General features: G+C 34.8%; 1 protein-coding gene across 1 annotated transcript in view; it reads right to left on the bottom strand.

The window, feature by feature from the left end:
• Positions 1-1993: 1993 nt before the first annotated feature.
• Positions 1994-15310, bottom strand: part of LOC117122712 (vacuolar protein sorting-associated protein 28 homolog) — a 14391-nt gene continuing 1074 nt past the window's right edge. Inside the window, exons 2-7 of the mRNA XM_033268409.1 lie at positions 13823-13851; positions 12271-12398; positions 9967-10072; positions 8625-8726; positions 5880-6025; positions 1994-3056 (exon numbers count right to left, since the gene is read on the bottom strand). Coding sequence (XP_033124300.1) covers positions 2936-3056; positions 5880-6025; positions 8625-8726; positions 9967-10072; positions 12271-12398; positions 13823-13851 — 632 coding nt within the window. The 3' untranslated portion in view covers positions 1994-2935. The remainder of the gene's footprint in view (positions 3057-5879; positions 6026-8624; positions 8727-9966; positions 10073-12270; positions 12399-13822; positions 13852-15310) is intronic.

Genomic DNA, 15310 nt, shown 5'->3' with positions numbered 1-15310 from the left:
CGCCACCCATTTCAAGAGTCTTAGATACACCACTGTTATCGGGACTCATTTTTTCACGAGCAGAAACAAACTACTTTAACATTAATGCAACATCTTATTATTATTTAATCATTATTAGTGAAAATCGTCAAAAAAAATCAAGATTTACAGATAATTAAAAACCAAAATTAGTAAAACAGTATTTTAAATAAAGCAAACACAAATATACAATAAATTTATTAAAAAGATATTTCAACTAATAAAAGAACTACTTCATTACCGATTGTTATTCCCAAGTCACGGTTTAACCACATTCATCCAACACTCAAATTAATTTCATGGAATTTATCTTAATACATTAATATGTCAATTCTATCACACGCAAACAGTGTAGCAAAGATTTAAAACAAAATATATTTAAAAATATACAATGTTCAATAAAGATACGACAGGTTCAGTAACAGTTGAGATGTAAAAGGACAAAGATGATAGATCCAGAAAAAAGGAAAATGGAACGACAAATGTCTGAAATGGGATAGAAAGAAAGGCACTATGAAAGGAGCCAAGAAGGAAAACAAAATATTATATATAAAAGACCACTTTTTGGACTGGGGTTTTAATGGTCTTCAATTAGAAAAAAATATATATATTCTTATAAAAATAAAAGATAAACGTTTATTTGGAGCTACAGAAATGTGGTCTTAAATTGGAGGCGATCTTAAATTGGAGGGTCTTTAATTAGAGGAGCCTTTCATTAGAGGGAGACCTCTAGTTGCATACTATTTTCGTAATACGGAGTTTTTACAAGCTTACGAATACGGTTACGTCATCAAATTTCTAAACACACCTTCCCCTAACAGTAGCATACCTGCCACAACGTAGCCGATTCATAAACTAAGGATCACATTCAGCTCGTCATTCAGAATGTTTTAGACACGAATGACGATAATGATAATGAAGTAGTCGTATTCGTTATCGTTTTCGTAAGGCTGGGAAACCTCCATAATGTTTAAACAAACATGAACCATGATTCAAAAGAAGCGACAGCGAAAAATAATGATGATGTCTAGTATCAGTGCAAAGTAGAGCCACGTAAGGGGACACCTTCGGAACATTCTTCCTAATAGGTAAATAATAAACAGTGTGTTAAATTTCATTCTCTTTATATGTCTCGTATGGCAATTTTATTTATTTAATTAATTTCATTTAATTCGTACCAAAGAGCAAGTGACTTGCCACGTACAGTAATTTGTTTAGTAGAGAAAAAATCATGGTTTTACTGGAATTGAAACCAAGACAAGCATCGTAACTTAAACAGGTCAACTCGAGAGTTGACATGGGGGCAGAGAATTTTGAGTTGACTTGGGCCGAGTTAACTCGAATTCATCTTAACCACCTGCTCTACTTAATTTATAGCAATATGAATTCTTGGTCCACCAATAAGTTATAAGTTAGATACTTCTATATAATATTATTGAATCCAGAGAAGATAGCACATACAGGAGGTCAAATGTACTTTGAATCAGGATGATTTTCATAATTCTCATCATAGTGATAATATAAGGCAACTACTCCCTCGATTGATTTGTAAAATAAATGGTGTCGTAGTAGTGTGTTATTAAAGCGGCGAGTGACTATGACGGAGATACGAATTAAATCATTCTTAGTCCTATGATGGAATAAGATGATGAAGAAGCAACAACAGACTGTTTAACCATCACAAGGGCAAAAAACGACTAATGGCAAGGTCAGAAAAAAGTCTAGTTGCATGGTAATTTCTAATCGCCGATGAAATCCATGTTTATTAGGCCAACAATGTAGGTCTTACGTTGAAGAATAAGATCGGTAATACGGTAATCGTTGGAGAATTTGATGTTGCTGGTTTGAGTACATTTGGAATGTTTCACACAGTGATTATGAGACTCAAAGAGCCTCCAGCAAAGTTTTTGCCAATGGGGATCAAACGATTTGTTGCTAATACGACCACAATAATACAATCAGAATAATTATCAAATACTGTACTTAAATCTATTCTTTAATAACACAGAAGCTTACATTGTAGGACTATAATTATAGACTCTGCACTATTTTTCATGTTCTATGCAACTACACCCTTTATGAAATCTAACTCAATATCCGTTTGATCATAAGTTCGTTCATAAACTCGTATCTTATTTCAACATTCCATTGAATTTGCTTATAGGACTAGAGACTTGTTAATGCATGCCGTCTCGCGTCTTACAAATACCAAATAGCATAGAATTCCATACTCTTTTCTAATACGTCACATATCATAGCACTTATCTATGAACACCTATTTAAGAACAGTTTAATATATTGTGTTGATGACCTTACATGCTATTTCAATTCAATACAAAATGAATCTATTCTTATATACATGATATGAAAAATGATTTTAAATTACCAGTGATTACATAAATATTTTTTAGATAATAACTTTATGTAGTTTGAGCACTCTTAGGACCGTACAATGAATGCTTTGAAACTACCTTGTTACAGGCTTGCTTGTTTCATAGCTAATATTCAATCTCAAAAATCTGAGCTGCACTGATGGGTCCGTAAAGGACGAAACACAGTTGTATGCAGATTGATTTTATTATACATTATATTATAATATACATAAGATTTATCTTCCAATAATGCTGGAATTAATATAAATGTTAAAGATGAAAAAAAAATATATGCAAGGGTGATTGCACTAGGCACTGGAAGTAAAAATTCCCCAAACGAAAAAAAAAATTAAAAGATAAATCCAATCAGCGATCACATGACTCGTCTGGAGTCAAGCTTTGAGAAAAATTGCTGCTGCTTTACAGGACCGAACTAACAACTTTTGAAATGTGAGGGGGCCACTAAGCCACAGCTCCATTTAAACTGTGCCGACCATTTCTTATAAAAAAAAAATCCTGATCAGCTACATCTTCCACATGACAGCCTACTTGGACTGAAGCCCACGGATGAACATGTTGTATGCCGACTCAAGATCATAGAGAATTTGGCGAATCTGTTCGCTATCTAACTCATCCGATGCCCTCATACTGCCCATGGTTTTCAGCCTATACAGTTAAAAAAAAAAAGAAACAGAAATTTAACTCAGTTTTCAGCAAACAATTGAAAAAAAACTAGAGTGGAAATCTTTAGAAACCACACAATAAATCTAACAATAACGGTCAAAATATTATTTAGAAATATGTATAGTGTATTATAGTACGTTGTCACGATTACTTTCTGATTACCAAAAAATGTTTCCCATTAGTTTTAATTCTAAAATTAGAAGTACAAGTGATAAACCTTAATAACTGGACATTTGCAAGTGTTGGATAATACTACAACTACTTGTAAAAAAAAATTGAAAGAGTCAGTTCCTGTTTCACTTCAATTATTAACACTTTGTTTGAATTATACAAGTAAACCGTGAACAAACACAAAGTAAGGACCATACAAAGAAGACAAACCGCAAATATTTGCCAGGGACAACAAAGATCATACATAGCAACATATAGAGGGCGCTATTTAAGGATTTTACTATTTCCTGGAGATTAAATTTCCATATATGGTAATCAAGGAGAAATAATTTCACAACTTGATGTAATTCTAGTTTTATTGAGCATTTGAGTGTCAAAATAAAAGTAAAATTAAAAGAAATTATAATGTGCATAATAAAACAAAATGATGAGAATCAGCGAAAATATAATCTAAGGTATTTTTAGATATTATTATCGCAGTTTCTAGTTGAAAGTTAGAAATAACAAATAATATGCACACATTTTTATTTTATTTTTTTTCAATTTATTAATATTATTATTAATATCACCATCTTTATTACAATTGTAATCATTAATATCGTTATTTATATTAGGCGAGACTTTTTTTATACCTGGTTTAGCGAACCTGCCGACTGCAAATATTGATGATTTTTTGGCCAATTAGCGCACCCACCGGGACGAAAAAGTGGAAATTTCAGAAACAAAAATTTTCTTTATTTTTATTATGCCCTCCGCTGCCTTGAAATCTCTACAGATAAAATATGTATATTTCTTCCTCATTATATAAATTTGAAGCATTTAACCATCCTATGTTACATTCACCAATAAAATTTTATTTTTTTCCTCCATCTGGATGTTTTTGGCAAAAATATTTGCTAATTAAGAAAACAAAATTTTATTTTTATTTTTATTCCGCCCTCCCCCGATGAACTTTAAAAAAAATAAGTATGCTTTATCATTATTATTATTATTATTTAACCCCATGCATAGTTTGATTATGTGGGATCTACAAATCATTAGGACCATAGCAGAGTAATGTTCCTACCACTACATGCATAGTTCCTAGGGTTGTGTATTACAGGACCACTACTGTAGTATAATTATTTAGTTTTACGTGACATGATGTTACAATTATTATTGATGAAAAGCAGCCTCATTATACACACACCGTATTCTTATTTGTGTTTTTGAAATACTCGCACCTAGGACTGAAATATAACACAAGCCACTTTACAGACTGTCAACAGTGCAAGCTGGTGTATCTTAGCATGGCCGGTCAAGAATGGTCAACGAGTGGTTTGAAATCTTCGCCACAAGGTTCAGAATCTGAATGGAAAACGCCGCAGCGTTTTGGAGTAACATACCACCACCAGGCATCTCTAAAATCGGACTGAGTGGGTTGTGGGTTTGGTACAGGGATAAATATTCTCTTGTAAGAAAGTAGGCATCCTAATCTACTAACAGCGCACTGAATGTCCAAGTAAGTATATTTAGAAGAGATAAACCCTAATGAAGACAAACGATGAAATATAAACAGTTCTTAAGCTCTGTCAAGGCAATCACATATTCTTTGATGAAAAACTGTTGTATGCCAATATATAGCCATGATGTGGCTATGTTTTTTGTCAAATGAAATTTCAAATGGTACGAGTTCGGATTGTTTTTTAATAAATTTTTTTAATCAATTTCATTATTATCTTTTTAATTGATCGATTCTAGATATCCGCATGACCTTTTAAATATTTTTATCAAAATTGTGTTTTCACTTTAATCTTGCCTAGTGTCTTGTATTGCCAGAGGAAAACAAATTTCCAGTTGTTTCATTAGACAATAAATGTTATCTTATCTTAGTCTGGATAAAGGGTTCAGGTGGCAGCTGACTTGAAAGAATTATAGTGATTTATTTTCTTAAGCTGCTCCCGGATATTTTTCTGTATTATTTTATAAAGGTCAAATAAATAAAAGAAACGAAAACGAAACAAAGCTGACCTTACAAATGGCACAACAAAATCACTGTCACAGTGCCCTGCAGTCAAACCATAGAATTAAGCTCATTGCCTTAAAGATTTTAAAGCTAGGTGAAATGAGTAGCGTAGCCAGAGTTCTTTTTATCAGGGAAGAAATATTTTTTTTCCTTGAGAGCTAGATCAATTATATATGCTAAGGAGTGCTGACCCTTTAAAGGTCAATATAATAACATTACTGTACAGAGGATTTGTGATGCAAGAATTATAAAATGCTACATTTGTATTTGATGGGTCTATGATTTAGCCGATTTTGAGCTTGAATGGTGTATTGTAATTCAAGGGTGGGGGTTGACCCTTAACCACTAGGTTAACAGAAGAAGTAACGATTCCAGTGCTGGATAATACTATATCCTTAATTGTACCCGCCATTACTTATAATAATAATAATAATAATAATAATAATAATAATAATAATAATAATAATAATGACACTTATGATAATACTAATATAAAACAATTTAAATATTTATATCAATAACAATATACAGTAATAACAAATATAATTATGATCATAGTAAAAACAATAATAATAAAATAATTTTAAAAATCTGTGTCTGTGCTTACCACAGTGCTGTACCGTACTTACCATTTAGCGACTTTCTCCTTTCCGTCATAATCAGCTGGTAGGGAGCTCATTCGGTTCATGGTATCATTCAGCTCTCGTAACTCAGGCTCAATCTCATCAACCGCTTTCATATCCAACCTCAACTTGTCCATCACAGTGATGAATAGCTACAAAAAAAAAAAAAAAAATGATACAAAAACAACAAAGAACAGTTAAAGCGTGGAATGAACTCCCTGATGAGATGGTGAATACACCCTCAATAAAATACGTTTATATCTGGACTAAATGAATTTTGGAAGGAACATCCATTAGTTGTATTTAGGGTAGGACGCGCTTTAGGCTGAGGTGACCATGACTCAAGCAGTGCTGACTGACGATGCACACATCCTAATCAGTGACTTAGCGTAGCCCCTTACTGATGTTGCAGAATAGATTTTTTTTTTTTATAAACTTACTTAAAGGTCTCACAGCAAAAATGACCATGTATAGTTTGTGCCATCTCTTAAAGGCTATGTTCTCACACGGCAGCTAACGGTTAGCAGGATCCGGATCCTGCTAACCGTTAGCTGGAGTGCGCCCAGTCGAGAAGATCCCGATCCGGATACCAAGAATATGATGATCGAATAACTGGCCAATAAGAAACTGGAAATTGTAAATGCATACGTGTGATTGGTTGATGATAGAAACGCGCTCAACGTGCTAACCGATAGCGATTGATACCACTAACGGTTAGCACTAACCGATCGGGCGTTCTCACACAGGTGGTAACGGTTAGCGCTAACGGTTAGCTCCCGATACTAGGGCTCTTGTGAGAACCAGGCTTAAAAGTACAGAATTAAATGAAACAAGTTATAGACTTTGCACACGGTACCAGAAACATTTACATCACCACGGATGAGTACCATTACTTGAAATAAAGGTGGGCCATATAAGCATTTGTGCTTTATGACGGCCCAAAAATACAAGTAAGATACATACAAGTATAAGACTAAATATCATAGTGATATGGGGACCACTGTTAATAACAATGTAGTTTATTTTCTCTTTGTAGTGCTTTTGTCATTGAATGTGATTTTATCCTGGTTAAATAAATTGCAAATTAATAAAATAAAATAGTACTGCTATGGTTCTATTATATAAATTGTACATTATATATTTTAGGTTTCTTCTCCCTAGATGAGAAGACGGCAACATTGAGATAGTTAAATTGTTAGCCTCCTCCCGTCACTGTCAACTCTCAAATCATTTTTGCGCCGCACCTTTGGGCTGTAACGATCAAGAGGAAATAGTCATTAAGAAACTGTATGTAGCGGTAGCTTTTACTACGAAGAAATGTGAATTCCAAACTAAGCAATGCGCATGCGCTGTTACCGAATAACGTCCGTGAATTATTTATAAAAAACACAGTGAGCATGCGCTTGGAAATGCTAGACAACCAGTGAGCATGTACATTGAAAAAGTGACGTTATCAAGCCATGTCAAGCATGCGCAGTTACCAAAAAGACGTCTCGGGAACCAAACAGTGGCTGCGAAGAGGGTATGAAATAGTGCAAGTGGCAAAACTACAGTGTATGGAATATAATAAGAACTCGAGCTCGACGAAAGCCTCTAATTTGGCTATGTTAAGGCCAGTTTATCAGTGTTCGTCAGGGGATTGTAATTAAATTATCGCAAAAAAGTATATTAGGCTCTACCGTCGTCCCTACATACGTAGACCTATGCATTGATAGTCCCATAGTCCCATAAAAAACAACCACAGAAACTGACGACACAACCTAGGGCTTACCACTAGCCAAGTAGTAGAGCCAGGGTATTCCACATTTAATGTAAAAAAATACGGTGCCTTACGCTGAAGATGGTAGGGCTAGGCTAACTATTATCAAGATATTGTACAGTACCCATGTTTTATCATGGAGGAAATGTATTTCCTCCATGGTTTTATCGACCCATAAAAAATAGCTACACACTGACGGCAGTAGTAGAAAGGCCTAGCCAAGCTAGTGGGGGGAGTGGAATGAATACAAATAAATAAAATAATATTAAAATTAATATTAGTAATATTAATAACAATAATGGTAAAAATGCGGTTTGGCTCAGTGGTTTTCATTCTGGTTGTTGAACTTGTAGTCAGCAGGAGTACAGCAAATACAAACAAATACAAACAAATACAAACAGTAACAGACCATGGATGGCAAAACGAACAAGGGAAAACAACGTAAAAGATTAAGAGATGAGATCGATATTTTTTGGGGAAGAGTAAAATGGTGCAACGCAGCAAGAGAAAAAGATTGATTTGGCGTCGACATCCTGAAACATTTGTCCAGCAGTGGACCGACAATAGCTGGTGATGAAGCCTCTGAAAGTTATCAACGTGGACGAGCCTTGAGTAGGTGACAGCTTAATCTACCATATGGGATTACAACCCAGACAAAACCACCCGTTGGAAGAATCGTACATGACCCACCCTTTGATAATTCCATATTTGTTATAACATTTTAATATTTTAACATCAATTTTATTTTAAAGATAATCTTTAATTCATATACAGTATTATGCATATTGCAGTAAAAAATTAGGCCTATCCTAGAACAATTGTTATGTTTGTTCTGCAAGTGAACAATTTAAAAATATAAAACAATATTAACTGATAAATATTTTATATTGTTATTTTTAGTGTCATAATTGTTACTGTTATCATATGAATATATTTTTGTATATATATAACACGATTTTCTGTCTAAATTTGTCCATGTTATGTATACGCACCGACACAATATGAGCAATGCATTCACTAGTATTCTCTTTATCATCTCTTATTGTAATTGGTCGATCCTCTCTAATCCTTTCAAGAGCTGCCGGGCAGTCCATCTGGAAGAAAAACCATTAATAACAACGTGTTATGATGACGTCATCTGCTAATAAATCATTAATAACAACGTGTTATGATGACGTGATCTGCTAATAAATCATTAATAACAACGTGTTATGATGACGTCATCTGCTAATAAATCATTAATAACAACGTGTTATGATGACGTCATCTGCTAATAAATCATTAATAACAACGTGTTATGATGACGTCATCTGCTAATAAATCATTAATAACAATGTGTTATGATGACGTCATCTGCTAATAAATCATTAATAACAACGTGTTATGATGACGTCATCTGCTAATAAATCATTAATAACAACGTGTTATGATGACGTCATCTGCTAATAAATCATTAATAACAACGTGTTATGATGACGTCATCTGCTAATATTGCAGTGGAGTTGTGGTCAGCTTTAAGTCTACTTGGCTTAATTTTACTAGAAAGATTGGTGAAGATGATTGGGCATAGGAATAATTTGGGTCATGGGGAAGTGATTCTCGCTTACAAGGCATGATTAGGTATTTATGAAGGGATTGGGTTTTTCTAGTCATTATTAGGTCTTGGGAATAGGTTTAGGAGTGGGTTGGGAATGGGGTTTTATAGGCATAATTAGGTCTTGTAGAAGATGTTTGGGGCTTGGTAGGAATGATTAGGTCTATAGAAGATGATTGGTTTTTGATAGGCATGATTGGGTCTTGACGAGAGTTAAATGGACTTGATAGGCATGAGTGGGCCTTGTGGGGGATATCTGGGACATGGTAGGCATGATTAGGTCTTGCGAAGGATCATTGAGGTTTGGTTGGCATGATTTGATATTGTGAAGGATGACTAAGGCTTGGTAAACATGATTAAGTCTTGTGGATGATGTCTGGGCTTGGTAGGCGTGATTAGGACTTGTGGAAAATGACATAGGGCTTGGTAAACATGATAAAGTCTTGTGGATGATGTCTGGGGCTTGGTAGGCATGACTATGACTTGTGGAGAATGACTAGGGCTTGGTAAACATGATTGAGTCTTGTGGATGAGATGTCTGGGGCTTTGTAGGATGTGATGAGGACTTGTTGAGGATGACTAGGGCTTGGTAGGCATGATTAGGTCTTGAGAACAGTTACTGTGACTTGGTAGGCATGATTAGGCCTTAGTAATCCTCATCTTCATTGTTTTAAAGGAAGGCTTGCCTTGGCATGCCAAGTTCAGATAATCATTTTATTTCACTTTAGAATAGCACTTACCTTATACTTTTTCATGAACTCATCGATAGTCTTAAATTCATCTGACTGAACCTGCTTGAAGGCAGCCTTGTATTGCACTAGTAGTTTAGAGCAAGCAGCAGTATACCTGATAAAAATAAAAGGTATATTTTTAAAAGTGAAGATATGGTTTGGTGGCTAAGGACATACATATATGAAAAATACATCAATAATCACTCTAATCTTCCAAAGTCTCGTAAAATGATACACCAATGATAGCCCGCTTTCTGAGAGTATAATAAACAGCTCTTTATCTTAAAATATTATCAGTCGCAGATCCAGGAATTTGAAATAGAAGGGGCCTAGGGGAGGGGCTTTCATAAATGGAGAATGTAGACAACCTCAATCCCACCATGGTTGGGGCAAAGGCCAAGAAACTTTTTCATTATGGCACCTCTAGATGGCAGGAAATGGCATTCTCAGAAAAAATATTGAAATTGATTAATATATTCCTCCTCCATTTTTTAAAAATAATTTTGAAACAATTTAGGGGGATACACAGATAGTGATATTATAAACTCTACCTCTTCATACATCTCTAATTAAACTCTGTTAAGTACCTGTATATTTATGTCTACTTTACTGTTATTTTCATTAGTATTAGGTATGTAACTTATTTAGTGCAATTTGTTTAATGTCTTTCATTATGTGTGTTTCGCAAGTAGAAAGAAGAAGTTCATACAGTATTACCTTTTCGTGTGTGTTATAACAGTAAAGTAATCTTAATCTGAATAAATGGCTTTGATATTGATATATGATGTGTCATGAAAACCAGCAATTTTGGTGTCCCTAAAGGCATCCTTGGCATTCCATACTTGTTTATTGTAAACTTACTTGGTGCAGATGAGTCGACTAATATGCAAATTGGTCTTGGTACGGTGTTATGTGATGCTAGTGAGGGTTTTGTTTCAGTGTACTGCAGGTAGGCAGCCGGACATGTGTGTGCCAGTAGTAACCACAGTGGTGGTAAAATTTTAGTCTCAACGGTTGTGGAATCCGTTTGGGAGTTAGCCGAGGCTAACAGTGGCCTTCCTTGGTAATACACTGAAACAATTTATTCCTGGTTAGCCGTTGTGACGGTGAGTAAAACTGTACAATTAAATATTGCTATGCTTGGCCTAATTTTTTTGAGTATTGATAATTATATCGGTATAGGTCCATTTATTCATGTATTGTGATATATAAGATGGGGGTTGTTTAACCATGTGTTTGTAAATGGGGCACGCTCTGTGGAATTATGGATTGTTTTATTTAAAGGCTTTATGGATAGGCTTGATTGTCTAGACCAGTGTTGGTTGAGTATCGAGACGACTGTGGATGCCGTGTTGTGTATCGTCGCTTCCTTCAGCCAAGTCTGTTCAAACGTGTATACCAGATGGGCGGAGGCTGTACGTGTCTGAGGTCGTTCATGTCAGAGGAAGCAACTTTGTGAACATGACGAGCGGAGCTGTACGCGTCTGAGGTCGTTCATGTCAGAGGAAGCGACTTGTGTGAACATAGACGAGCGGAGTTGTACGTGTCTACCTTTGGGATTATTCAGTGTGGGAAGCGTGTCTGGCCGTTTACTTGCAAGTATACTCATGAGAACCTTTTCCTTATTATGCCATGGCTTCATTTTGTTAAATCCATTCATAGATTATTGGTAGATGAGTTGCGCCTCTTCTACAGTGCGAATGGTACCTACGTTGTGTGGGTTAAGTGTTTAATAAATTGTTGTTATTTTAAATTGTTTTGTAATTTGTATATTGTACTTTGTTCAGTTGTCTAACTCGCAGGCACATAAAAGGCAGCTTCCACTAGACTTTCGTGACATGATAATAAAAATAATTACTATAATAATGAAAACAATAATAACTGTGATGATGAGTTGATGATGGTAGTGTTGATGATGATGGTGATAATGATGATAACAATGATGATGATATTTATGACAAAGATAATGATAATATTAAAAATAATAATTAATCTTTAGGTGAGACAGTTTCTACAATATGATAATGAAAACAATAATAACTATGATGATGATGTGATGATAGTAGTGGTGGTAATGGTGATGATGATGATAATGATATAACAATGATGATGATACTGATGATAAAGACGATGATAATTAATAATAATAATAATTACTCTATAGGCGTGACAGTTTCTATAATAATGAAAACATAACATTATGATCATGATGTTGACTATGAAGATGATGATGTTAATAATGATAAAGATGATGTTAATAATGATAAAGATGATAATGATGATGATCATTTTAGTATTAATAATAATAATTACTCTTTCGGTGAGACAGCATCCTTGATATAGGCTTTCTCTAAATACTGCATTGTGTTAATAACAGCAAAAAGTTCTGCAGAGTTGTCATGCCTCTCTCGCTCCCTTGCATTCCTGTACAACTTCACCTCCTACAACATACAAGAGATTCAATTTCATAGAAATTATATGATACAAATATTGACTGCTCATAACGGGGAATGGTGAAATCTAATTGCTACAAGGTGATGTTGGACCGTAGCCTACAATCTTCCCAAGGGCCGAAGGTCAGATGGAAGATAGTAGGCTACAGTCTCACCATCACATTCCTCATAGGGCCCGCTTATACTGTATACAACACATCATTAAAAGAGAACTAGCAAAATGATTTTTTGTTCTAGAGTGGATTTTTGATATGCCATTAATAATAGAATCAACCTTAAAATCATTATTTGGCTATTTTTTATGAAGTTATAGGCGATTATATACGATTTTACCATGACGTCACTGGCGAAAAAGTAACAAAAGATTGTGTAAATAGCGCCGCGTAGGGTATCCACCGCGTAGGGTATCCGCCGCGTACGATCTTTGCGTGCATGCTGTAACCATGGAGGTATTATTAATACCTCCATGCTGTAACCATCTGTAACAATCACAATTTACAGCCATGGTTACAGCATACACGCAAAGATCGTACGCGGCGGATACCCTACGCGGTGGATACCCTACGCAGTGGATACCCTACGCGGTGGATACCCTACGCAGTGGATACCCTACGCGGTGGATACCCTAGGAATGGTTCGTGCCTACTTCTTTCCTCAGGCGCACTGTGATTATTCAACTTGACAGGTTGCTAATAACAAGAAAAATAGTTTATTCGGTCGAGTCGGTAAAACCAGGTAAAATATAGAAGTATCGCTTGATGTATTTAGAACAATCAACAATTGATAAAATCGTTACTGGTATAGCGGTGTATTTGAAATGTGTAACAGAATTTTATTGATTTTCTTGTATTTTCTTTAACAGTATTTATCTACTTTGTTGGTTTTATTGTTCTTGAACTCATTCTTTTTGCGTAACTGTAATTTTATTTTCAATGTATATTTCTGTGATAGACCTTACTTTTTAGGCCTCTTTGTTGATTTTCTTTAAACATGAAATTGAATTAACACAATCGATCAACAGTTAACAATCCACTCCCTCTTTCAAACCACGCAAATTCAGTAGAAGTAGGATTGCATATTTGGTTTGACACTGTATCCAAATATGATTACACCATACAATACTTTCGGTGTGTAACACTCGTAATGGCGTGTTGTATAAATGGCGAAGTTAGGAAGCTTGCCTTGGGTAGTGAAAATACCATCAACGACATAACACTGCTTTCATGTTAAGCATGTTGTATAAACACAACGATAGATAGACTCTACAAGGCCTTTCATAGAAAGTAATGAAAAGAGTACCCACCAAGTACCATGGCAAAAACATGTATTGTCAAGATACTGACTTATTACAAAAATAATCTTGAAATCTGTACTAATATTAAATTAAATGACATTTTTTGCTCATTCCTTACCTCATATAACTCAGGACGTTGTGCTGGCCCTGTGAAAGGAAGAAGATACAAGATTCTTATATTGTCACTCATAGAAAAGTTCTTACAAGTAAAATTCATTTTCCTGATGCTTATACATATAATTGATAATTAATAAAATCACACCACCACCATATAATAATTTTACCAGACCTGGTTAATTCAACTACGATGGAGAGTTCTTTGGAAATTTGCACTTGGTGAGTTTTGAAAATTTCAGCATACTGTAAAATTATTTCAATCGTGCAGGTGATACATCAAAAACTAGCTCAAACTTGAAAAGATAATCGCTAGGAAAAAAGGTGCACAGAATTCATATATGCCAACGCTCCCGTTTTGGTGACACGACTCCCGGCTTTCTTTTTTTAATGGATAAACAAACACCACTGCTTTGCACATGGATGCCTTGCCTAGCTAGCGCTGCAAGAGCCGCATTGTTAGCATTGTATAATACTTAAACAAGGTACGTCTGCAATTGAATTATTGTTATTTTTTTTTTCTTATTTTAATTTATTTCTTTCGAAAGTGTACTTTCTATCATATATAATTGCACTGACTACTTAGGCCTAGGATAATCCTAGTCTTATTATGCCTCATCATCCCCCGCTACACAGTACATCAGTAGGCCAGCCCCCCCCCCCCCCCACACGCTACAGTACAGACGTTTGCTAGGCAACAGAAAGTGATTGCACTTCCTTCCCAAGTGTTCATGTAACATTTGCATATTGTTAGCTAACCAGTTGTGTGTATTTCTTTGTGAAAATGAGTAACGCCGTGTACTCATTTTCACAAAGCATTTGCATCCCCTCTTGGAAAGAGGGAACTTCCCAACTCAGTGGTGCGTAACTGACAAAAATAAGATAAGCTTTGAGGCTAAATTCTTGACCTCATGTTATTTAAAAATTCGTACAGTAACTCCATAATGGAGGGTCGTATCACATTAATTTTTCCTGGAAAATGTTCTATGACTATTCATGTCAGACAGCTTCATTGATGTCAAGTCTCAATCAAAACTAATACTTATGAATATTTGACATTTGATTTTGATTTATTTTATTTTATTTATTTTTACTAATATAGGGCCTACTTTTCACTTAGGCCTATATACAATAGTGAAGGAAGCAAACAACAGCTGACAAACAACTCTAGGCCTAGTCCTACGGCTTGATCCAAATAATAATTAATATAAAATGCATAGAAAGGTATATAGGCCTACAATAGAATAAAATTTGTCAAATTATTTGAAAAAAGTGGTAAAAATGTCAAGCAATTTGGATAAAATTGTGATAGGAATCACGATGACAAAATAATAACAATAATAATATTTCAATTAATATGAGTATAAAAACTAGAAATTGCAAATTGCAAGTGAAGTGCTGCGAAGTACAACTGCATAAAATGTTCTTCGAACAAAATTATTTATGCGAGTCAAGTGAAAATAATGAATAATAAAAATATAACAAATAATAT

Source organism: Anneissia japonica, unplaced genomic scaffold, assembly GCF_011630105.1.
Source record: "Anneissia japonica isolate Jap-2015-1 unplaced genomic scaffold, ASM1163010v1 scaffold287978_len313048_cov192, whole genome shotgun sequence".
Lineage (NCBI taxonomy): Eukaryota > Metazoa > Echinodermata > Crinoidea > Comatulida > Comatulidae > Anneissia > Anneissia japonica.
This window is presented reverse-complemented; position numbering and strand designations above follow the sequence as displayed.